The sequence below is a fragment of the Crocodylus siamensis genome, chromosome 5 (assembly GCF_052110815.1).
Source record: "Crocodylus siamensis isolate JL-2025a chromosome 5, ASM5211081v1, whole genome shotgun sequence".
Taxonomy (NCBI): domain Eukaryota; kingdom Metazoa; phylum Chordata; order Crocodylia; family Crocodylidae; genus Crocodylus; species Crocodylus siamensis.
The window spans coordinates 27,766,906-27,790,722 of record NC_143399.1 but is presented as its reverse complement, the minus strand read 5'-3'; the positions used below and the strand labels follow the sequence as shown (position 1 = coordinate 27,790,722).

Here is a 23,817-nt window from a genome sequence, read left to right as displayed (position 1 = left end):
CATGATAGTAATGACCTTTTATTAATGTCAACAATCCAGGATATGATACATACTCTCTCTGCTTTTATCCCTTATGTATGACAGCTGTAACAGAGTTATTCAATGCACAAGTCCCACAGGTAACAATGAGAGGTGGGTGGGTGGGGAAGCACAAATCACTGTTCTTTCCCCAATCACAGGCAGCGCATTCCTGACTTCACTGGGAATTTGGCTAGCCTGAAGGTCATAAGACCAGCACCACTAATAACAGCAGTTTCTTTCACAGCTGTTTATTATGCCTCAGTAATACTTTTTATCTTTGTGTACCAGCTCCTGCACCGAAAAGAAATTCACCCCTTATTCTCAATTGTGCATGCATGCGTGCGTGTGTGTATGTGTGTGTGAAAGAGAGAGAGAGAGAAACTTATCACTGAAAATTACACAGGTTCTGTAGGGAGAATTTACCCCTCAGAGTTACAAAACACTCATAAAAATATGTTTTCTTCTTTCAGGTACGTGAAATCCTTCTCCAAATCTTTGTGGACCATTCACTGTCTCCTAATGTCCGAATGGTGGCTTGTGTTATCATCTTTGAAACAAAGCCTGCCCTTCCTTTGGTAACAGTTATTGCCAATTCTCTCCTGAAAGAGAGCAGTTTACAGGTGGCCAGTTTCACATATTCCCACATGAAGGTTTTGGCACAAGGCAGGATCCCGCAGCTCTACAATCTGTAAGCAGAGAGAGAAGTAAAACTTTCATTTTTAAGAGGTGATTTCTATGACAGTTTTCTACTAATGTAGTTACTAGGGCTTAATCCATTGTTATCTGTTTTACTTAGATCTTCTGCTTGCAACATTGCCATTAAACTACTGGACCCCAAAGTTGACAGGCTGAACTATCGTTATAGCAAAGTTATTCATGTTGGTGGTTATTACTGTGAGTAAAAATTGCAAAATACACTGTTCAACTACTTTGTTTGACATCAGGTTTTTGGAAAATTCCATAGAAAAGCCATGCAATGCCACAGATTTCACCTTGCAGACGAGGTTCTTTGGGTAAATGTGGTATCTTTTATTAGACCAACTAAATCGGGGCAGGCAAGTATTTCAGGTGGAAGGCCGCTTAACAAGTTCTGGTGACATGCTGAGGGCTGCATGAGTAGCCCCACCCCTTGACAGGTGCCCCGCCCCCTGGCCATCATTTTGAGACCAGAAGTCCCACCCCTTACCTTTGCCACCAGAAGTCCCTTCCCTTGCCCCCTGGAAATACTCCTTTCAGGATGGGCGAGTTGCCATATTAGAACCAGAAAACCAAATCATACACTAAAAGTTGAACACCTACTACAACATATTTCAATTTTATCACAAAAATTTTTTTGTCATGATTTGTGTTTCAGTAGTGTATGTAGAGATGATTGCATAATAACTCACAAATAAATTCTTAGTTTTTTTATATTGTGTTGGGGTGTGTGGTTGTGTGTGTCTTTGGTGGGGGTGTATGTAAGGTGGGAGTGTATGGGGGTGTATGGTGGGGGTTTATGATGGTGTCTGTGCGGTTGCATATGGGAAGTTTGTTAGAGGGTGTGGCTGTGTGTGGAGGTGCATAGGGTATGTTGGGAAGTTGCGTGGTGTTTGTGGGGTGTGGGGGTGTGGCTCTGGAACATGCTGTCATCTCCTGCAGTCAACACAAGCAACACGGCGGCTGAGGTGCGTGTATCTGCGTACGTCTGTGTGTGTGTGTGGGGGGGGCTTGTGGGTGTTAGGGAGGGGTGTGGGGACCCCTCCCACACTCCCCCCATGGTGGGCCATTTGTTTCCCTGGTGCTCCTTGCACTCATGGGGCACAAGAGAGAAGCCCCAGGTGCTGGAGCTGGATGCTTTCCCAGCCCCAGCCTGCTCCAGTGCCCCAGAAGTGCAGGGAGTGTGAGGGGAACATACAGCCCAGCAGGGCTGCGCTCCTTGCCCCCCTCACACCCACACGCTGCCCAGCCAAGCTCTGCACTGCTGCCACCCCCCGGGCAAGGGCTCTGCATTGCTTCCAGCCCCAGCCCTGGGCCATATTTTACCTGCCTCTGAACTAAATAGTTGGAAAAATAGTTCTTTGCAAGCTTTCAGGCACAAACAATCTTCTCCAGGCATAGGTAAAGTCTTCTGGTATTTGTGCCTGAAAGCTTGCAAAAAACAATTTTTCCAACTATTTAGTTGGTCTAATAAAAAATATCACATTCACCCAAAGAACCTTGTCTGCCTATGTCCTTAGGCCAATACTGCTACAACCAACAACCCTGAAGCATGGGACCAATTTCACCTGGAATCTATTCACACTTGAATTGGGGGGAAGGAGGGAAAGAGAACTTGGACTTCCTAAGGAGTTGATATCCCTAGCTCTGGGATGAGTTCTGTAGATTTCTGGACATCTGCTGTGGGCTGAGGTATTTTTGCAGAGACCCAGTATTCCTCTGACCTCTCACCCTGGCTAGAACACGGTTGTATTGCCTATGGAGTCATGCTTCTCTTTGTGGGACTTTCCATAGACAGAGTTGGCAATGTATGAAAACAAATGCTGAGACATTTACATGATTCATCACAGCATGCAAATATATCCTCATGGATTCAAAATACCAATGGATACTACAATGCAAACTAAACCTTTACTGCATTTTTCATTCTGTTATAGCGCAATACAGGGCTGGTGCAATTGGAAGGGTGTATCTAATGAACAGTGCAAGGTCTCTGTTCCCATCTGATATAATTATGAAACTGAGAGGGTACTATGCAAATTCTGCAGTGGATATTGTAGAGGTAAATATGACAAAATTAACAGTCAGAGCTATAGAAACATAACACACTTCAGTCTTTGGGATTTAATGCTACCACTTAACCCTAGCCCTGGGTGGGAGAAGATGCAGAGGTGAAAGTTTGGGGATGGTTATTATTTCACTTGTCTTTGGCCTTTACAGCCTTCATGGCCTATAGACTCTGACAAAAAGTGATATGAAGGTATTTCATGTAGAATAAATTGCAACCAAAAGAAAAAAATGTTAATTGAAGATCTCTCCCCATCTCTGATCTGGAGTTGGATAATATACAGGGTGGAGTTTTAAAGTTTTGGGGAGTCTATTGTTGTTTTTTATCTTACGGATTGTTTGTTTTTGATTTTAAGCTGCCCTGAACCATTTCTCGATAGGGTGGGATACATTTCTAAACAATAGTAATAGTGCACGTCTGCACTTCTGCTCTAATTCCAGCAAGTCTAGGCATTTAAATTAGCTAGTTCCTGAACTGGAGCTCGGAGCAGGCAAGCCACTCAGCTTCCCAGGCACGTTTTGCAGTTCACATTGAGTTCCACACTGCTGTGACTATATTGCTAGGCGTGCCTGTGCAAGCTAACTTAAAACTAGCCGGCTGTTATTTTTGCAAGCATGACTGCAATGTAGACGTACCCTTTTTTAAAGGTCACCTTAAACATTTACCTATATTCTTTAAATTAAGTGTATTACTAGATACATGAAATTCCTTTGCTCTCTATAGATTACTGTGTTGGATTCATTCCTGTCTAATTCTGTTTGTTTCATGTAGGTGGCTCTCCAGTCACAAGGCCTAACTGATATTATCAGGGAGCACAGCATTCCCTTTGATAAATATGCCACACACACATATCTGAAGGAGCTGGGGAAAAGTGTAAGTGTGCTTATTCTTTTCCTCAGTTTGAAATATGTTACACACAGCACCTACAGCCTTACCCAGACAAAATTCCTGTTGTAGCATCACTGAAATGGGAACTCATATGTGGTCACATCCTCAAGGCTGGATCCAAATTTGTTCATACAATACAGTGTATTAAGCAGCTTTTTTTCCTAGCTTCCAGGATGGAAGGAATTGCCTCCTGAAAACCCAGTGGTATCAGCCTATTTAAAAATATTTGGCTATGAGATTGTATATGGTGATGTGGACACAAAGTTCATCCAACAGACTCTGAAGGTATTGATTTTCCCTTATTTATCTATTTTGGCAGCTGCTCCAGAATTTCATTTCCCTCCATGTACCTACCTGGATCTTTGTTCCTTTATAGACTCTGATTAACCCATCAGACAGGCATGAATTGTTGAAGAAAATAATTAATCAAATCCAAAGGGGTATTGAAGGACAATGGGCACTGCCAATACCGACAGGAGAACTTCGTTATATTATGCCTACCTGTGTTGGCCTGCCCCTGGAATATAGTTTATACAGCACTGGCCTGGTACATGCTACAGCTGATGGTGAGTTTTGAAAGGTGTCATTTAATGTTTTCACCCAAACCTCGCTAGGAATTCCTAACGTCAAATCCCCATTCTAAAATTAGATCCCTCTGCAGTTTTGGCAAGTTATCCAGCTTACCTGTCTCAGGTTCACTCTACAATATGATGATAATATTTAACAGCTTCAGAGAATTAATTAGCTGGGGACAAATCCTGTCCTGCATATATCCATGTAATTCAGTTTCAAGAACAGTAAATTTGTTCTTTACTAATAGTACAATTCTTTTTCTGTCTTTTGTAGTTGATGTAAAGATGTCCCCTCCTTTATCTGGCAATTTTAAACCTTCACAGTTATTTGAAGCCAATATTCAACTTCAAACTAACATCAATCCAAGGTAAAAATAACTGGTATATTTATATACATTGAGAGAGAAATATTTTACTGGGATTATGTTTTGTGGACCTGTCTATAAGGTGCATCTCTACCTCACCACCTTTGTGGACCTGCACCACTGGTGAACTTTATCATTGCAAATCCAGCTGCAGAGACCCATACAGAACATCTGTAAAATAGTTATAGACTAGCATTTCCATACCTCAAAATGACATTTTAAGGGTGTTACCTCAGAAACTTGTAAGGCTAGCAGTGTACGCTGAATCCACACTCAGAAGCTGGGATTCTCTTATTTCCAGTTAAACTTCTGTTTTGTCCCTGAAGGGCACCAGATACTGTACATTAAAGTCATGTCATTGTTGTACATAAATACTTTTAGTAGTGCAGAACTGAATCTGGTCATAATGGGTCTTGGGCCACGGTCACTTTGGAAGGAAGAAAGAAGAATTTTTTTTCCAGAGCAGGCTAAATTTATTTTTATTTTTTAACAAGATTGGCAGCTTTTTGAAGCTGTTTCAGTAGTTTTCAGTCCTGGGATGATGGATCTGTGATGCAGAGGGCAAGTTAGGAGATCAAAGGTCTGTGTTAAATTTATTTATCACATGACCCTCCAGTACATCTATGGCTCTGCAACTTGTCACATGAATCTAACATCTAACACATGGATATCTCTTTATCCATGCACAGATGGCTAGATCAATATTGCTTGTCAAAGCTGTTGACCCTCAGATATATTCTGAGAACCATAAAGGTTTGAAGAGCCAGTCACACCAAAATGAAATCAACACAAACATAATGTAGATATATTTTAATAGCAAATTTAATAGAATACAGTTAGATATAAATGACCAACCAGCACAGATAATGCAAATCAAGCAAATTATATATCGTATATAATTATATATATATAAACTACATATTTATTTAAAGAAATCAGTAACATTGAGTAAATTTAGAATTAATTTCTCTAACTCCTAAATTTAAAAAAGAACAAACAAACAACCTTCTAACAGGTGGTCAGCTTGTTTGGGGGAAAAGACTTTTCATCTAGGTTTCAAATTCAGTTTTAAAAGAGTGCTTGCCTTAGCTCGTCTGTAGATGGGCTATTCAGCAAGAATCATAGTTCAAGGCTAAAAAACAAACATTCTGAGATGAGCCCAGATTTTTATACTCTGTTGCCTGGCTCAATATAAAAAAAATGTACTAAATTAGGTTAAAAAATACAAACATTTCTAATAGGTTTTACTCTAATTCATATGCGTATGTTTATTTTTTTTCCATATCTGAACTATGTTTAGTCTCAAATCAGCTTGTCCAACATCAAACCATTAATTGTACTCAAGGTGCCTATTAGCCCTTTTTTTTAATGTTTCTTGAATTTTCTAAAACAATTCACACCTTGTGACATCCTCTGGTTTCATTATCTCCTTTGCCTCTTCTTTTCTTAGCTAAACTTTGGTCAAGCAAATACTATACCATAACACCATTAAACTGCTGAGAGCCTACTATAATCTACAAAGTAAAAGCAACCTCTGATCTCTGGGAACATCTTTTATTTAAAGGGAATTCTGAATTTCAAAGTGTGATTGCTGGGTAGATATATGTTCATTTATCTAATCATGCATGTTTGTGTTTCCACTCTCTTTCAGAGTATATACACACACTATGGCAATGATGGGCATCAATACACAATACTTTCAGAGTGGGCTTGAATTTCATGCTGAGTTCCTTGCCAATATCCCACTGAAATTTGATACCAGATTAAACTTGAAAAGTAAAAATTTTAAGCTTGAAACCAATCCATGTCACCAGGAGATGGAGCTAGTTAGCGCAAGGTACAGCAGTTATATTTTGTGCGTTTCCTTTGAACACTTCTGTACTAGTGACTGTGACTTTCCTATTATAATATGAAAAATATACTGCTGTTTTCAAAGACTTTGCTGAATTATGACCATTACATAAAGCTTAATATTTTTTTTGTGAATAAGAAAGTTGAGAAGAAGGTCCACAGTTGAAACCACAGACTGAAAATGACCTGCCACTAAGTCTGGAGTCAACAGTGAAGGATTATCCCCTCAATACATATCAGTTTATCTCAGGAGTTTTTTCTGGGGCCTAGGGAAAAGAGGTGACCTCTAAAATAGCCAGATCCCAACCACATAAGGCAGTACCGAGGATAACTAACACTTCATATTTAACTAGAAGTAGATAGGAAACCTGGATAACTAGCACCTTATATTTGTAGATAGGAAACCCACGTAGCCCATAGAACAAAAGGTGTTACGTGCTTTTCACTTAGCAAGTAAACTTCTGACTAGAGTTCAAAAGCAGCTCTAAATATAATTTGTTATGCTTACACAGTCTGGATGTGGCAAGGGCCCCAAAGAGGGAAGGCAAGGTTACCCCAGCCTTTCAGAGAGAAATAAAGCATCCCCCTTGTGAAAACCAGGAGATGGAGCTAGTTAGTGCAGTTATATTTTGTTTGTTTCCTTTGAACACTTCTGTACTAGTGACTGTGAATTTCCTGTTATAAAATGAAAAAAATACAGCTGTTTCCAAGGACTTTGCTGAATTATGACCATTACGTAAAGCATAATATTTTTTTGTGCACCATGCTTAGTACGGATTTTGTATAGCACATTCTACTGGTGAGTTTTGTTTCTCCATCATTTAATGGCCAGGATCCTGAGGTCCATGCTAAGATAGTGAGTTCAATGAGCGATTTACTTCTGTTAGGGATGAAAGAGGTGGTCCAATGTATTTTGGGTGGCTAACTGCAGAGTAACTCATGGAGTAGTTTCCATTGTTGCATAATTCTTGATCAAAAGTGTGTCCTGAGCTGCACTCAGCAGGGAAATGAAGTTCTGCTGTGATGGGCCATTGGAGAGAAGTTCCACAGTTGAAAGCATAGGCTGAAAATGACCTGCTACTAATTCTGGAGTCAACAGTGAAGGGTTATCCTCAATGTATATCAGTTTATCTCAGGAGTTTTGCTGGGGCCTAGGGAAAAGAAGTGACCTCTAAAATAGCCAGATCCCAACCACATACAGCAGTACTGAGGATAACTAACACTTTATATTTAACTAGAAGTAGATAGGAGACCTGGATAACTAACACCTTATATTTAACTAGAAGTAGATAGGAAACCCATGTAGCCCACAGAACAAAAGGTGTTACATGCTTTTCACTTAGCAAGTAAACTTCTGAATAGAGTTCAAGGGCAGCGCTAAATATAATTCATTATGCTTACACAGTCTGGATGTGGCAAGGGCCCCAAAGAGGGAAGGCAAGGTTCCACAAAGAAATAAAGCATCCCCCATGTGGAAACCTGACAGTAGAAAGGAGTCCCCATATGGCCTAAGATCTTGAACATCTTTTGAAAAGGACAGAGGGACTCCACCAGCAAGAGTTTTATTTCCTTTTATTTCCTCAATTACTTTCTTCTTCCAACCAGCATGACCTATATCACTTCAGGACTAAACACAGCAAGAGTGAGCAAAACCAGAATAAAGTGGTTGAGTGGTTATGCCATTTATAAATCATATATTACATCTGTTCTTGCAGGACTAAAGTTTATGCTATGTCAAGAAACATCCAAGAGGTAGATTCACCTAAGCTATCCTCTGTTCTACCAGACAAAATCGGGCCAGATATCTCAGAGCAGCACTTCAAGTCAGCAGAAAGTGTGTCAAGAGACACTGCTGTGAAGGTAAATAACACTTCTCAGTTTTTACTTTGTGGGCACATCTACACGTGCAATTAATGTGAAGCAATAAATTCCAGGGCTCAGTGCTCTGGAGTTTATTGCTCCCAGGCATAACGTTTGAATGTGTACCTGGGACCCCAGCACATTGAGCTGGGTCAGAGCATCTCTGGCTACTAGGGGGCCCCAGGAGTCAACCTGCAAGCTGGGGGCTGCTCCCTACCAACTCAACGTGCTGCAGAGGGGCTGGCTGGGGCATGAGGGTACTCCAGTGCTGGGCTAGCTGACAGGCATCTCTACACTGAAGTACCCTCATATCCCAGCCAGCTGGGGCAGTGTCTAAATAATACTTGTAGAATTATTAGTATTGTTAGTAGAAACAAGTACTATCTTGTTTCAGAGTTAGTTTACTCCAGCCTCTTAAGGGCACATGTGTAGACATGTAACATTTACTATCGAGCTAATTAGTCTACTCTGCCACTAAACGTCTCATGTAAATGCACCTTGTATGTGCTAGATAGATAAGAACCTGATTTTCCAAAGTGCTGAATATCCACAACTGTAACTGAAGTCTGGGGAAGATGTAGATGTTAAATTTAAACAGCTACAGGATAACTTAATTCAATTCTTAGAATCAACTTGCACTTGTTATGAATGCAAGAACTGGCTCTTTCTTTACAGTGGTGGAAAAGCAGTGGATCCATAGGATAGACACCTCTCTCTTTCTCTTCCCAGTACTCCACAGACAGGCTTTCCAGAGGTATCAGACATATGGAAACTGTGGTTTGCAGGCAAAAGAAGGGAATGTTGAAGATAGGATGTTTATTTTTCTTCCCTAGCCCTGTGCATAATACAATATAACCATAGGTTCTTTTCATAGCGTGCCCTGTATACTTGGGATTTTCTTTTAAGGTAAAGCTCTAGGTCAGCTGCTGGCTTAGGAGTGAAGGCAGTAGAAATCTAATGGAAACAAGAAGGACTTCTGCTGGATCTAAACTGATAGACAGGCATAGATTCCTCCTACACACATAACCCACATATTTATGAAGACTCCTGTATGATGGCTGCCTGTTTTGTGGGTGTGGGTGGGAGGAAGCAGGGAAATAACCTCTCTTACAGAATAATGTTGTGGGAACTCCAGAAGGGCATCATTGAATGTTTTTTCTCTTTGTACTTCCTTACTCAGGAAAATCCCCCAGTGACCTCAGCATCAGTTGGTACTGAGAAGAGATGTTCAGATTTTACCCATTACTTGTAAAATGTTTTATCTGCCATGTTTCTTCCTAATACAGCAAAGATATGCTTCTGATATAATAGTCAAGAAATACTCCCGTGGTTCTGAAGAGGAGCCTTCCTCCAGTATAGGAAGAAGATATCATACACAAGTCTTTTGTGGCAAATTACCTGCTTTGGATTGCCAAGCCTGTCTTAATATAAAATCACAGGATTCCACTTTCTTAAGAAATACGTATCTGCACAATCTAGTTGGAGACCGTGAAGTCAAATTAATTTTGAAACCAGGTACAGAACAAAGCATGTAGTTTTTTGTTTATTCTTCTTGGTGCAGCTGGATATCCCCTAATGCATGTACTTGGTGTGTAGTCTATACAGATGCTGTTGTTGACAAAATACAGCTGGAGATTCAGGCAGGATCCAGAGCAGCTTCCAAAGTGATCTGGCTGGTAATGCCAAAATCCGAGGAGGAAGATGACTCATCTCTAGATGATGAGGTTCAAGCTAAACTGAAGATGTTCCTAGGAATTGAAAATATATTCAAGGTAAGTTAACTTTGGCATGAAATGCAACATAATTGGGTAAAAAAAATCTCCCATTCAGCCTAATAAATACAGTCTAAAAGAATGAGATAGAAAGTCTGCTGAAAGTGCTATTTGATTTAGTTGGAACTACAGTATGTTTATTTTCTAATAGTATTTCCTGAAAAGATGATCTCAGACAGTCTGAGTTTGTTCAAATAAAACAAAAGGAAAGAAGAGTTAAAAGTCTAATAGAATCCAGAACTATTCAGTAGGGGCATAGCTAGATATTTCAGTGCCCTGTGTTTCCCACTGCAGTGTCATTCATTTATAGGTATAGGGAGTCTGAAATAGTTGTGTGAGAGGATAAAGTGGGAGAATATGGTGGAAATAGAAGCAGTGTCATCACTGGGGATAATGTTCTTTATAGCTTGTAATCTGTTCTCATAGGGGATGTTGGTTGTACAGAGACATGGCATCTATGGTAGATAATATAGTGTTAACTGGAAACTTGTCAAAGGAGCCCAGTTTCTTAAAAAAATATGTGGTGTCTTTCAAATAGCTGGCAGCTCCAGTGGCATACAGGAATAGTATAGTCAATGTAGCCAGAAACTTCCTCCATAATGGTGCTAATGCCAGAGAAAATGGGGTAATCCTAGGTTTCTATGACAAGGAGCCATGCAATGATCAAGCTGCCACAGACTGAAACCATATACAACATAAAAAGGACAGCTCCTGGAATTTGCCTGAGGGCTGTAGCCCCACTCTAGACCTGTATATAACCTCTGTGCCCACTCTGAGATTATAGTATAGTTTGCCAGGTTTGTGGCTCTTGGGTAATCCGTGGCCTAGGCTCCTGAGAGGTGGAAGCATACCTGTGCTTCCAGAAGTAGTATCATTAAAAGGTCATTTAATTCCTCCTGGTATTGTGCTAGGGGTCCTTGGTCAGGAGGGTCTAAAACTTCATGTTGGAAATTTGTCTCCTGGGTTCCTTTATGTATGCTGTTTTGTCCATGGCAATTGTAGTACCCACTTTTCAACCTGCTGTATGACAATATTAATGGGAGGGGGTGGGGGTTGAGGCTGAGTATGGCTCTCTCTTTCACCGAGCAGAGGTTGTAATAGAGCATTATTTTTTTGGCAATCTTGGAGCAGGCACAGAGATTATATACAGGTCTAGAGATGGAAACAGGTTATATATACAGGTCCAGAGTGGAACTGCAGTCTTCAGGTGATTCCAGGAGCTGTCCTTCCTCTTATGTTGTATACGGGTTCTGTCTGTGGCAGGTTGATCACTGCATGGCTCCTTGTCGTGGAAATGTTTCCTTAGTCTTAAATACTAGAAGAAAGCCTTAAAATCTCTATACACTTATAGCATATTGAGTTATGTAGTATAATAGGGAAGAAAGAAAGACCATGGAAGAGTACAAACACCTTAGCTGGGCTGAGTGTGTCAAAGAGTAAGTGTGTCAAGTCTTGTCAAAGACTAAGTGTGTAAGTGTGTCAAGCCTGGTATAAGTCTTCAAATTAACATTTGATTGGATTTGCAGGTTAGAAATCGGCGTAAACATCAACAGCCGAAGAAACAGTCTGCCAAGAAGGTTAAAAGCAACATTGCCGAAATTCACATAGTCCCCACATCTACATCTCCACCCAGCTTGTCCTCCTCTTCCTCCTCCTCTTCTGTAGGTGACAAACATAGCAATGCTCAAAACCAAATGTGGCAACCTAGAGAAGGGAAAGGAAACAGCAGTAGCAGTAGTAGTAGCAGTAGCAGCAGCAGTAGTAGTAGCAGCAGCAGCAGCAGCAGAAGCTGCAGCAGCAGTGAAGAGGATTCTCCTGAACACAAAAAGCAACAAGGAGGAAGTGATGAAGTACTCAGGAGTTGTGGCAGTAGCAGCCAGGACCATGAATACTCCAAGAAGCAGGTAATTTATCAAGACTCCTATTGCAGTAGTACACATGACATTTCTGCTGATGAATGGATTTCTGTAGTTTGGTATCATAAATCAGGAAATTATATTTCATTAACAATACAGGGCCAAATGCTACTCTCACAAGGATTTCCTTGACTTGAACAAGAATCATTCCTTGTAACTGAGGGCAGAATTAGGCCCAGACACTAAAGAGGGCCTAGCACAATTTATTCTTACTTTCTAGATAATTACATATAGGATGGAAGAGAGAAACAGAAAAAAAATAGATGGTTCTCTACTATCATTATGATATGGACTAAATGACCTAGTATACATCTTTAAAAGGTGTTTTAACATTTATTTTTCATTTTTTAAATTCTTACCTTTTTTACCAAATGTATGTTGTTTAGTACATTTGTATGCAGTATCCAGAAAAAGTTCCCTTTGTAATATTTTATTCTGTGTCCTGTTGATTTTCACAGGCATATCCAGAGATTTATCAGTATCGGTTCAGGTCAGCACAGCAAAAACAGGTACATTTTCTACTTGGTGGATGCAGAGTTAAAATTGGTCTCATTCTCTACAGTGGAAGCAGGATTTGGGCTACAGAGAGGAATAACATGAAAATTACTCCTGGAACAGTTTTCTCTGAAATGTCTTGATATACCAGTAACTGAAGGACAATTTTTTCTCAATTTTGCAGTATCCAGGAAGGGAAGGCGAAAGAATCAGAGGTTATAGTAGCTCATCTTCTTTCACCTCTGCTTACTCTGAAAGTAGCGATGATGGTGGCTATGGAGCAGACGCTCAGGTTGGTGTGTCATTGAATAAGCAATACAAGTATATGAAAATCATGTCCACATTACCATGGATTTCCAATTATTCTAAAGTTTTGATTCTAGTAATAGAAAGAGACAGTGATTTATCAGCTCAACTAATACATAAAATATTACAGGTTTCTAAAGATAGCTCTCTCTTGTCTATATGAAGGCAGGACAGAGTTACACTTTACAGACCAAATAATTCAGGGATGCATAAGTTCTAATAAGCAACAGCTCACTTGGTCAGATGCTGTAAGGTGCAGCTCTACCTTGCCTTCATATACCTGCCTCAGACTAACACAGGTAACCACCTGACAGTGTGAAGGTAGTGTCATTGGGTGAATACCACAATGTTCAAAGACTGACAAACGCTTCATGTTTTAACCATGTGGAATACTGTCACAAACCAACCCATGGGGGGGACCCCCAAACCCCCCAGTTTCTCCCCACGATGCTGCCACTTCCCCCAAGAAACCGACTAAGGTTGCCTTGGGATAGCTCCGTATCCCAGCATGCCTCAGCTCCATTGCTCTTATACTGGACCCTGCAGCTGAAATGAGGGAACCTCTGCCAGCTGTGGGTGGCCAACCCACTGGGTTACAAAAGAAATTATAGGTCGCCCTTTCCACGGAAATGGTCGACCTGGAATATCACTTGCCCAGAAGTCACTCATCCCATAGGCAATCAGTAAGGAGACAAACAACAAAAGGATGTATTATTGAAAGAATTAAGGAATGAAGAATTAAGGAATAAAAGAATAAGGCAAGCAAAACTTACTACAGAAAAGCAAAACAAACAGTTTCCTACCCTCTCATTTGGTTACAGCTCAGCCCTCCTGAGAGACCTGTCGGTATCCCCAGAATTCAGTGTTCCTGCTGATTACACCAGCAACCAGCGTCACCGAACCCTCAAAGCCTGAGAGTCTGCCCTAGTTAGTTTCCAAACCACCTGCAAGCCAGCCCCACTTCCATCAGCATTATTTGACTTGCCAGTGAGCCACAGAACTCTCCAGAAGTTTCTGGCCTCCCTGGCATTCCTCTGACCTGATGGGCCATTCCTCTAAGATGCCTTTGCTATAGAGGAGCTAATTTCCACATTACAAGCAGACATGTAATTTCCACATTACATGCTTCCAGGGCCCAACCCCTTCTGCCTACGTCTGGGGGAGCGGTGATTCTTCTTGCCCTTGAGCAGTGGTTTTCAACCTGTGGTCTACAGATCCCTGGGGGTCCACAGACTATGTTTAAGGGGTCCATGAAAGAGGACTATGATCAATCAAGAGTATATGAATACCTACACTTACAAAGGTTTCACGCCTCCATTTGAAAATGTTTAGGCAAGCACAAATTAAAAGTTTGAAAAACGCTGCCCTAGAGTCACAATAGCAAGAGAGAATTAACAGTTCCATGCATTCTTCTTCCTTGACTAAACCATATCCAAAACTATAATAATGTATCGAGGCAGTATAACATAATCTTTACAGTAATATCAGCAACATAAATTAGTACGGCATAACATGGACTTTCTGATGAAACCGCACATCAGTAAAACACAAGCCTGCAAAACATAATGGGGTTAACAACATTAATTAACATTAATATTAGATTTGCTTGCTCACCGTGAATGGCCATTACCACACATGGAGTCACTCTGAAGTGCCATTTTGTGTGTGTGGAAGGGTAATAGCGATTTTAGGTTTGTGGGGTTGATGCACAGCAATTCCATCCAGCTTGAGGGCCTGCTTTAGTCCTAACACACGCTATGGAGTGTTTTTGTTGGCAGGTAGTTTCATTAATTTCAGTGACACTGAGGGTAAAATGTTCAAAAACATCTAAGGGACTTTGGAACTCTAGTCCATTTTCAAAACAGAGGTAGGTACCTGGAGCCTATAGTTCATGGAGAGTTAGTGGGACACTAGGAGTTCAGTACTATGCAGAATAAAGGTGACAGATATTGATCCTTGCTAAATGTAATGAAGTCTACAATATAAATCCACTGAACAGATCAGTTTGTAGTCATAAATTGTTATAGTTTAAAAATGAAAACTTAAAATGTGTTTATGAAAGAAGGTGGTTATTTCGGTTTAGTGCACAAAAGAATTGATTTCAGTAGTTTTGACTGAATAAGGCAACATAAATTAGCACGGCATAACATGGACTTTCTGATGAAACCGCACAACAAGACAAAAGAATCAAAGAATTGATTTCAGTAGTTTTGACTGAATAAGGCAATCCCAAAGCTTGTTAACAGAGCTATTCTTTAATAGGTCAAGTTCCTATTCCTCGTTTATTTTTGTTGGATTAAAAGTGCTCTTGTAAAAGATTCTTAAGTCGTTTAGGGCTTGATTGTAGAAGTCAGTGGCCAATCCCATTGACCCCAATTGAATGAGATAAAGTACTTATAATGTGCCACTGTACATGATCCCATTAAGTTCTGTACACCTGCTGTACAAGCCTACTCCTTTACAAACAAATTTCCTGATTAATGTATAGTGATTTATTTATAAAAATGTCCCAGCTTTTCTTTTCCTTTCCTCTTGTGATTTCAGCCTAAATTCTTGGGAGACAGAAGGCCACCAGTACTGGCTGTTATTCTTCGTGCTGCTCGAAATGACCAGAGGCTGGCAGGATTCCAGCTTGTGCTCTACTTGAATCTGAATTCCACAAGACCTAGGATGCAAGTATTTATGTCAAATATAACTGCACCAAGTAGATGGAAGTTCTGTGCTGATGCCTCAGTAATAAATTCTAATAAAGCAGCGGTGAGGTTCAAACATTACCTGATCAACAATACACAAAGTATACATATTCTAGTATGTTTTACACTGAAAATAAAGTAAGTATTTCCCTCCATTAGGGTTATCTAAAATGGGGTCAAGATTGCCGTGACTATAAAATTGCTGCAAAAGTTGCAACTGGTCAATTTGATGATCGACCAGCCATGCAGATGAAGCTAGAGTGGCCTACTATCCCTTCAAGACTCAAAAGAGCTGAACGATGGTAAGATTTTACCCATCAGTTTCTGAAAAATCCACATTCAGCAAAAAAAACTTGGATCAGTCTGGAAGGGTTTTTGTGGGCAAAACTAAAACAATAGGAAGGTGTGACAGGAAGCTTGTCACTTAAGAGGGGACGAGGCTCCATGAGAAGCAGCCTGTAGGTGTGGCAGGAGCCAATTAAAAAGCCACCTGGCCAGAAGGGGGCTGGGGCTTGAAGCATATAAGCCCAGGACCTGAGCTGGGCAGCCAGTCTAGCCCTAGAGCCATGAGGAGAGGAGCTTCTGGGCAGCAGGGCTGCAGTGGAGCTCCTGAATAACATCTGGGCTGGGGGCAAGCAGCCAGAGGTTTGAGGAAGGGACTAAGGGAAGGAAAGGAAGTCCCAGCTGGCTCTGAAGCAAGAGAGGGACCAGAGAGCTCAGAAGTTTACTGATGGGGTGAGTGTCAGCAAGGCCAGGAACGTTAAAGTTTGGAGCCCAGGAAGGGTGAGTGTTGGCAAGGCCAGAGAGCCTGGAGGCCTGAAGCCCAGGACGGGTGTATGTAAACACTAGCAGGGCTAGACAGCCTGAAGGTCTCATTGGCCCAGGAGGCTCAATTTTCCTAGGAGCAGGGCCAGGGCCTAGAAGGAGGAGCCAAAGACTGGGGGTCACAGCCAGAGACCAAGGTAGGGCAAGTAGCCTGTAGTTCAAGAGGGGCAAGGACTGGGGCTAGGAGCCCATAGCCCAGGTGGGCCACATGTCTGCCAAAATGAGTATCATATGTGAGGCTGTAAAGGGCAGCTGGAGCCCCAGAATTAGCCCTTAAGGCAATGAGGACAGATACCTGTGTTCATGAGAAGAGATCTGACTTGGGGCGCCCTGGGCTGGTCTTCTTTTTCTGAAAGTAACATTTCATCAAGGCATGGTGGGCAAGGAGAAGGGCAGAGTGCCCAAGAAAGGGCTGGGGTGGGAGGGGGGAGGAATTCCAGGGGCATCACAGACACCTTCAAGCCAAACTGTTACCGAATGTTTGTTGCACACGTGTGTGTGTGTGTGTGAGAAAGAGAGTGAAGTGGAGCACAACAGGGCCATTTGAAACACAGTGTTAATTATATGCTAATTGTTAAGGGCAGTGTTGCAGGTGTGGGATTGAAATTACAAATCTGGTTTTTTAGTTATTTGAATATACTGGTGTGCCTCACTTTCAGCATTGACTCTCTTTAAGGCAGCCAAGCTATCCTTGTTCCTGACTGCTGTCAGGTGGCTTCCTGAGTGCTACTATGTACTCTAGCAGTGTTTGGTATTCTGAGACTGCTGCCTCCCTGCTTATGCCCTGCTCTGCACAATACCATGCATGGCTGTATGATAGACGTGGCGGCAGATGCCAAAGTTTTGGCCTTTACTTCATGAGTGTTTCCAACCTGAATAGAATTTTTTAAATAATCCCTTCAAGGAAGATCAGTTAAGTCCCTTTATTCTGTTTCCCAGGATTTACGAGCTTGTTCCAGGACTCACCTACATGTTTGGATTCTTCCAAAAGGAAGAACACAATCCCCCTCGACAGGCCACTCTGGTGATGGCTCTGAGTTCTCCAAGAACCTGCGATGTTGTTCTCAAACTACCAGACGTAAATATTTTACTGACTTTTTAAAAAACATTTGCTAGAGCATTTTACCACTCATGAAATTGAAGGTTTATACCTTTGGCTTGAGCCACAATTTTTCCCCAATGAATAAAACCCTATGCTTCTGTTGCTTTCAGTTTTGTTTTATAAAAATATATATCTCATAAATGACTGCTCTTCTCACTCCAAGGGGCTTAAAAATAAATTGGTGTTCCTCCACAGAATAAGAACAATACATTCCTGTCCTCCCCAGCAATCACACCGAGAAATGATAGTTCTTACAGCATGCTTGAAAGGATGAGAGTTCAGGCTCCAGAGAGGCAGAACTTGTTTGCCCCTTATGTGACCAAGAATCATAACAGATCCTATAAACAGCTCTTTCCAAGTTGACCAGCCCCCACCTTGACTCTTTTCTAATCTTGATTGCAATAGTACAGGCAAGGACAGAGTTCATCTGTCAGGTGAACAGGTCCCAAACCAGTAGGGTTTTAAATGCTGTATCAATGAATATCAAACCTAGTCTATAACACTTCTATTTTTTGCAGAGACTGTAGATGTGCCAAATAATGTACTGTTTTGCAGCTTAAAGAAATGAGGATTTCCATTCATTTTTCACCTGTGAGCTAAGCATATATTGAAACTTAGACTTTGGAGTATAACATGGCTTTATCTGAATGTTATATAAAATGTTGCTTTCACTCACACAGTATACCTTGTATCTACTGTTGGTTTTATTTTCCCAATTCATTTTCAGGTCACAGTTTATGACAGAGCTATAAAACTCCCTGTGTCATTGCCTTTTAGTCCCCAGATATCAACCTCAGCACTACAGTACCCTGACTGGAATTTCCATTCTGTGCCATTCTCGGTCATTGGAAATCTTAAAGGTCAGCAATTCATCTACTTTAAAAACATGCATTCTAGAAACTCTGTCAATATCTACGGTATTTCTGACATTGCATGGAATTATTATGCATTCATTTAAAAATCAAATAGACTCCAAAGAATAGATGTAAATGTGTAATTAAAGACGGTGAGGTCATAGAGGTAAGAATGAAGGCAAAATTGTATTAACATTTAAATCTATTTAAATCCAGGTCAGAAATCAGGACTTGATTCTGTGCAATTGGGACTTCAGTGACAGTAATGAGAAACAGAGAATTTCCCAAATTTACACACATTATATTTTAGATTAAATATCTCTCTAGAAAATGACCAAGTGACTAATAATTTTGAGTGCCTCACCTTCTGGATATGTACCATGAGCTGTGCTATTAAACAGCAGTTGATATCACTTACATCCTGGCCAATCAATTAATTAATCTGCATTTTGAAGAAGTTACTTGCATATTAGTGGAGCACTAAGTTCCTTGGTCATTTTCAATTAAAGGACCATATTCAGTCGCAGTGTAAGCAGGCACAAGTTTCTAAAGCTAGTGGATTTGCATCAGAGATACCAAGGGCTTTTTTTCCCCACAAATCAGCATGGGGAGAAAACCCCTCCTCTGATGTTTGCATGCAGGGAACTCTCATTTAAATACATTGTCTGTCATTAAACTGCTGCCAGAAGCAGCGTGTGCTCAGCAATGGAAACCAGCTCTGAAGCTGACTGAATGCAGCCCACACTGAGCATGGCAGTAAAACATGTGGCCCATACTGGGCAAGCATACTGATGATAACCTACCACAAGGCTAAGTTAGTGCTGCAGCCCATCTGAATGATATATAATGCCCATTGTGCTCAGTCCCCCATAGCACCAACTCATTTTAAACTCATTTTTTAAACTTTATCAACTACATTTTGACTTCCCCTTCACTCCCACAGCTGAGTAGCACCTTCTTTCCCATTTCCAGTGATTCCTGTTTCTTCACCAGCCTTAAATGTCTGGCAAGCACCACCAAACATCTGTGTAGATGTTGTAGCTCAAAAGTGTGTTTATGGAGTACCTGTGTTGAAACTTGTGGCAGTTTCCAAAAAATGGGAAATGCATTACTTCTAGATGAATTAAGCTTGTAGGTACCCATAGTAATTTTAATGTGTGCAAATTACTACGGGTATGCTTGTTTCAAAGTCAGTATTTTTGGTTCTGTGCATTTTGTTCATCCAGCACGTGCTCAGGGAGGGAACAGAACCCGGGTAGGGTCCGAAAGTAAGGGGGGGGAAGAAGTTGGTAGAGGGAGTAGAGGACAAGAGGGCCACTTGACCTCTCCCCCCAGCCACCATTTTCCCTGCAGTAGCAGTGGGTGGGAAATTAAAAATGTATACATGTTACATATATAGAATATAATTATTGGGGGGTGTCTTAAATTCAGGTTCATATTAGATTTGAGTAAATACGGTAAATTTGGACTAATGTGAGCACAACAGAATTGGTTTGTTAATACAACCACAGGAGTGTAACCCATGGAACATACAGGTGCAATTCCTTGAAGTAAATCCTAATCAGAACTGATCAGAAAATTTCTCATAAAATGAGTTTAGTGGAAAATGGGGCGGGGAACATGACAATATGTGAAAGTGATTATTTTCTTTGGTTTGTTAACCAGCTCCAATTAGATATAAATCATTATAATGCATAAATCCTTATAGCTGTCAAATACTCTGGTGTAACTCCACCTTCTAATGCACTCATTTATGAATAGTAATAGTTAATGATGTGGCAATTACTAACCCTGTTGGGGAAATTCTCTCCTTTTCACTGTAGCAAGACTGCTAGAGTCAATAGGCCAAGTGAATAACATTGTGCCAATGCAAATGAGAGCAGAATTTCTTTTGCGGGGTTTAAAATCATTACATGTCTGCTCACTAGTTTGCAATAAAAAGCAAAGTTTTCTTCTCACACTGATGAAAATCTGAAATTGTTTAATCTAATTAGGCTATTTTGCATTTATGGTGCAGAAATTGATCCATCACGTTAAAAAGCAATTCTAAATTAGAAAAATTAAAATGTATAATGCTTGCTAACAGTGGGCTTTTCCTTTTTCAGCACATTGTTCAATATCAAAAAATACGATCACGACCTTCAATGATGTTGTATTTAACTATTCAATGCCCGCAAATTGCTACCACATCTTGGCCCAGGACTGTAGCCCAGAACTGAAGTTCCTAATTTTGATGAAGCAATCTGAAGAGTCACCTGACCTAAAAGAACTCAATGTCAAGCTTGCCAGTCAGTAAGTAATTTCAAAGTATGTGACAATTAGGCCCCTGACACACTACTCTTAAAATGATATTAACCAGTTAATTACATCTTAAATTGTAGCCAGGCCACAGTTTAAACAATTAATGGAGTCAGAATATCTAATAAGCCATAAAGTTGTTCCACAAAAAATCTGTAATAACTTTGTAATTGGTTCCTATCATGCCATTGATTGTGTGGCAAGGTGCATCCCCAAGGCTGGGAGTCCCATCAGTTGTGGGGTTCAGGTTGCAGGAGTGCATGGTACACTGCTATGGCCAGGGGGACAGCTCAGCTGATGAAACTCTAAGCCATGGGAGCACATGGTATGCCCTCAGAGCTGGAGGCCCTGTCACCTGAGGGGGCTCCTAGCTGCATGAGCCTGATAGTTGCCAGTACAGGGAGACCCCTCATGATGAACAATAAGGCACAATGAGATCTGCTGTGTGATTCACACAGTTGCACTTCCTGCCATGCGTGTGTGGCATGGCAAGAAGCACAATTGTGTGGATCACGCATCCTATCCTATCACATCTTTACCTGCACATCTGGCAGGGGCCTTAGATAACAAGGTAATTACATAGTAATCCTCTGTAAATCAGGGGATTAGATGATTAAAGGACATTTGTAATGGAACAGAATTCTCCCAAAGTCAACTGAAAAACTCCTATTTCTTATTAGGATCTATTTCTTAGGTTTCTTATATCTTGATCAGTCCTTTCAATCCAACTGAAGTCCATAACAATCAGGAATCTCCATTGTTGAGGAGCTGCTCATGAAGCAGTGGATGTTAACTGTTTGAGCCCAATTCTTAGGGATCTGATTATAAAGCCGGAAGAGACTATTGTAATAATTTAGCTGGCCTGTCTAGTAATTAATATGACATGACAATCTCAGCAGAAACGATGAGTCGTGAATGTAGATGGAAACTGAGTTATGCTTTCATTTTAGAAAGGACAGTTCCCTTATTCCAAGCCTAATGGCCCAGGTTTTACCAAGTCAGTTTGGGATATACTGTATCTCATATTACCCAGTAACTTTGCAGAATACCTGATACAAAAGTGTGATATTACTGTGTGATCTTGTATTTGACAATTGCATAAGCCAAGAAATATAGGAAACACTCTTTAAGGGGAATAAAGAAATTTTGATGTGAAAATTTTCATCACAGTTATCTCTGATTTCTTGAAATCACTGATGGGTTTCCCCAGCTGCAGTATATTGATGGGGTAGCATATTCCATACCTGTCTGGTGACAGAGTAAAAGGATGTGCCTTCTAAGGTCACTGGTATAGCAGTTTGGGTTCTTTTTCCATTCCCTGGTCATTTCATGTATTTGGACAAAGCTCCTCTGGCTTTTTTTATGAAGCAGTGGGCACTGTCTGGGGTTCTCTGCTCAATCTTTCCTCCTGGTACCTTGTTTTACACCCTTAAACATGCTCCCAGGCCTCTTTTCAGTATTTTGTCATAAGAAATTATTTCCTTTTTGTGTCTTACGATCCTTCCCTTACCTGAAAGACAGGCCTTTAACTTGGTAGGGGAGGATTCTGACCTACTAGAAGTCAAATAGGCTAGTCCATTTCAGAAGTGGTGACATTTTTTTGTTTAATGTTTGAAGAGGTGACCAAACCTGAAGTTATTACTGATCATTTGTATTTTGAAGTTGTACTTTTACATAGAATCTGGTTTGGGTGTTTTGCTTCAGTGAGAGATTGAAGGATTTTGGAACATGACACAATGAAAGCCACAAGAATTGCATGTTGTGTGAATTGAGTAACACACAAAAAACCGTATCTTCGATTAAATTCATTTTTCTTCTTTTTGAAGTGAGATTGATATGTATCCTTCAAATGGACATGTCTGGCTGAAGATAAATGGTGTTCAAGTCCCAAAAGATTATGTTCCATACACATCTAATTCTGGTAGGTGACATGATATATACATTGTATTGCATCCTCTTTGCCAGGTAGGTTAAGTAGTAGTATCAATATTCTGCTTAAAAAAACAAGTGTATAACTGTAGACTCATGGACAGGATTTAGGGAACAGGAATTTAGGAATTTGGTCCTGAAGGCTTCAATCAAAGTAAAGTTTGCTCAACTGGCATGAGTCATGCCAAAGCTGCTTGCACTAGTTCAGTCCGTAATTGGGGATATGCAGAGGAACAATGGTGGGACAACATACAGGGCAAACATTGCTCCATTTGCACATCACATATGCTATTTTTTGCTCTGGCTCCACATAGGAAGATAGCAATAAGCATGAGCAAAAAATGAGATTCTTGCTTTGCATAAACTTGCACAGATGTACAGCAGCTACAGTGCCTTGGTAAATCACAAGCCAGTGCTGTGGATGTGGTATACCAATTGCTCATTCTACCCCCTCCTCAATGAATAATATTTCATCAAACTTTCCAGCCAGTAGAGCAGACTCTTTCTGGTTAAGTCCTGGTGAAACTGAGTGTGTTAAAATCAATGGGTACTGGTACCAAAAGTCTGTTTCAGAGAAAAGTCATTTTGCTTTTGTGTTGCAGAAGCGTACATGCTGATCACCAGTGAGAAGGATGGGTATTTAATAAAAGCCACAGAGTATGGCATAGATAGACTTTATTTTGACGGACATACGCTTGAGGTATTCCCCCCTACACTCCATTTTGTCAATATTTTAATTTTTATAAAATAAGCATTTCAATGAACCTTTTGGTTTTTTTTTCCCCTGAAGATTCAGGTTGCTTTCTGGATGGCAGGAAAAACATGTGGCATTTGTGGAAAATACGATGGTGAAAGGAAACAGGAATATCAGATGCCTAGTGGATATGTAGCAAAAGATGCAGTGAGCTTTGCTCAGTCCTGGGTTCTCTCAGAAGACACTTGTGCTGGAGGTATTAAGATCCTAATACATATCAGCAGAAATTGATTAGCTTTTAGCACAGTTGTCATGTTTATATAGATAGATGTGTTGTAGTGAATAGAAATAGCAGAGGTGGACAGTGGAGTAGTTGCCAATTTGCTTCTGGACTTGCTTTTCCACTATCAGTGTGGTTATGTCCACAGGCAAAGTAAATTATTTTTTCTGAGATTGTGAGCTCATTGTTTGTTTCACTGTTACAGCGGCTTAGTTTCTATTATGTAATGCATGTGTGCCTCGGGTCATGTTATAAACATGAAAGCCACGGTGCAGTGTACGTCAGGGAAGAGCTAGTAAGTACGCATGAAAAGTAGCTACTTCCTTTACGGC

General features: G+C 40.7%; 1 protein-coding gene across 1 annotated transcript in view; it reads left to right on the top strand.

Moving 5' to 3' along the window:
- LOC149863635 (vitellogenin-2-like) overlaps positions 1-23,817 on the top strand; it is a 34,711-nt gene that overhangs the window by 9,208 nt on the left and 1,686 nt on the right. The window contains exons 12-33 of the mRNA XM_090048510.1: positions 492-709; positions 818-915; positions 2,655-2,779; positions 3,557-3,658; positions 3,839-3,958; positions 4,050-4,239; positions 4,520-4,613; positions 6,262-6,447; positions 8,177-8,338; positions 9,688-9,836; positions 9,918-10,093; positions 11,620-11,997; positions 12,468-12,518; positions 12,689-12,796; positions 15,355-15,567; positions 15,663-15,805; positions 17,268-17,406; positions 18,158-18,290; positions 20,390-20,576; positions 22,409-22,503; positions 23,114-23,211; positions 23,302-23,461. Of these exons, the coding sequence (XP_089904636.1) occupies positions 492-709; positions 818-915; positions 2,655-2,779; positions 3,557-3,658; positions 3,839-3,958; positions 4,050-4,239; positions 4,520-4,613; positions 6,262-6,447; positions 8,177-8,338; positions 9,688-9,836; positions 9,918-10,093; positions 11,620-11,997; positions 12,468-12,518; positions 12,689-12,796; positions 15,355-15,567; positions 15,663-15,805; positions 17,268-17,406; positions 18,158-18,290; positions 20,390-20,576; positions 22,409-22,503; positions 23,114-23,211; positions 23,302-23,461 (3,325 nt within the window). The remainder of the gene's footprint in view (positions 1-491; positions 710-817; positions 916-2,654; positions 2,780-3,556; positions 3,659-3,838; positions 3,959-4,049; positions 4,240-4,519; positions 4,614-6,261; positions 6,448-8,176; positions 8,339-9,687; positions 9,837-9,917; positions 10,094-11,619; positions 11,998-12,467; positions 12,519-12,688; positions 12,797-15,354; positions 15,568-15,662; positions 15,806-17,267; positions 17,407-18,157; positions 18,291-20,389; positions 20,577-22,408; positions 22,504-23,113; positions 23,212-23,301; positions 23,462-23,817) is intronic.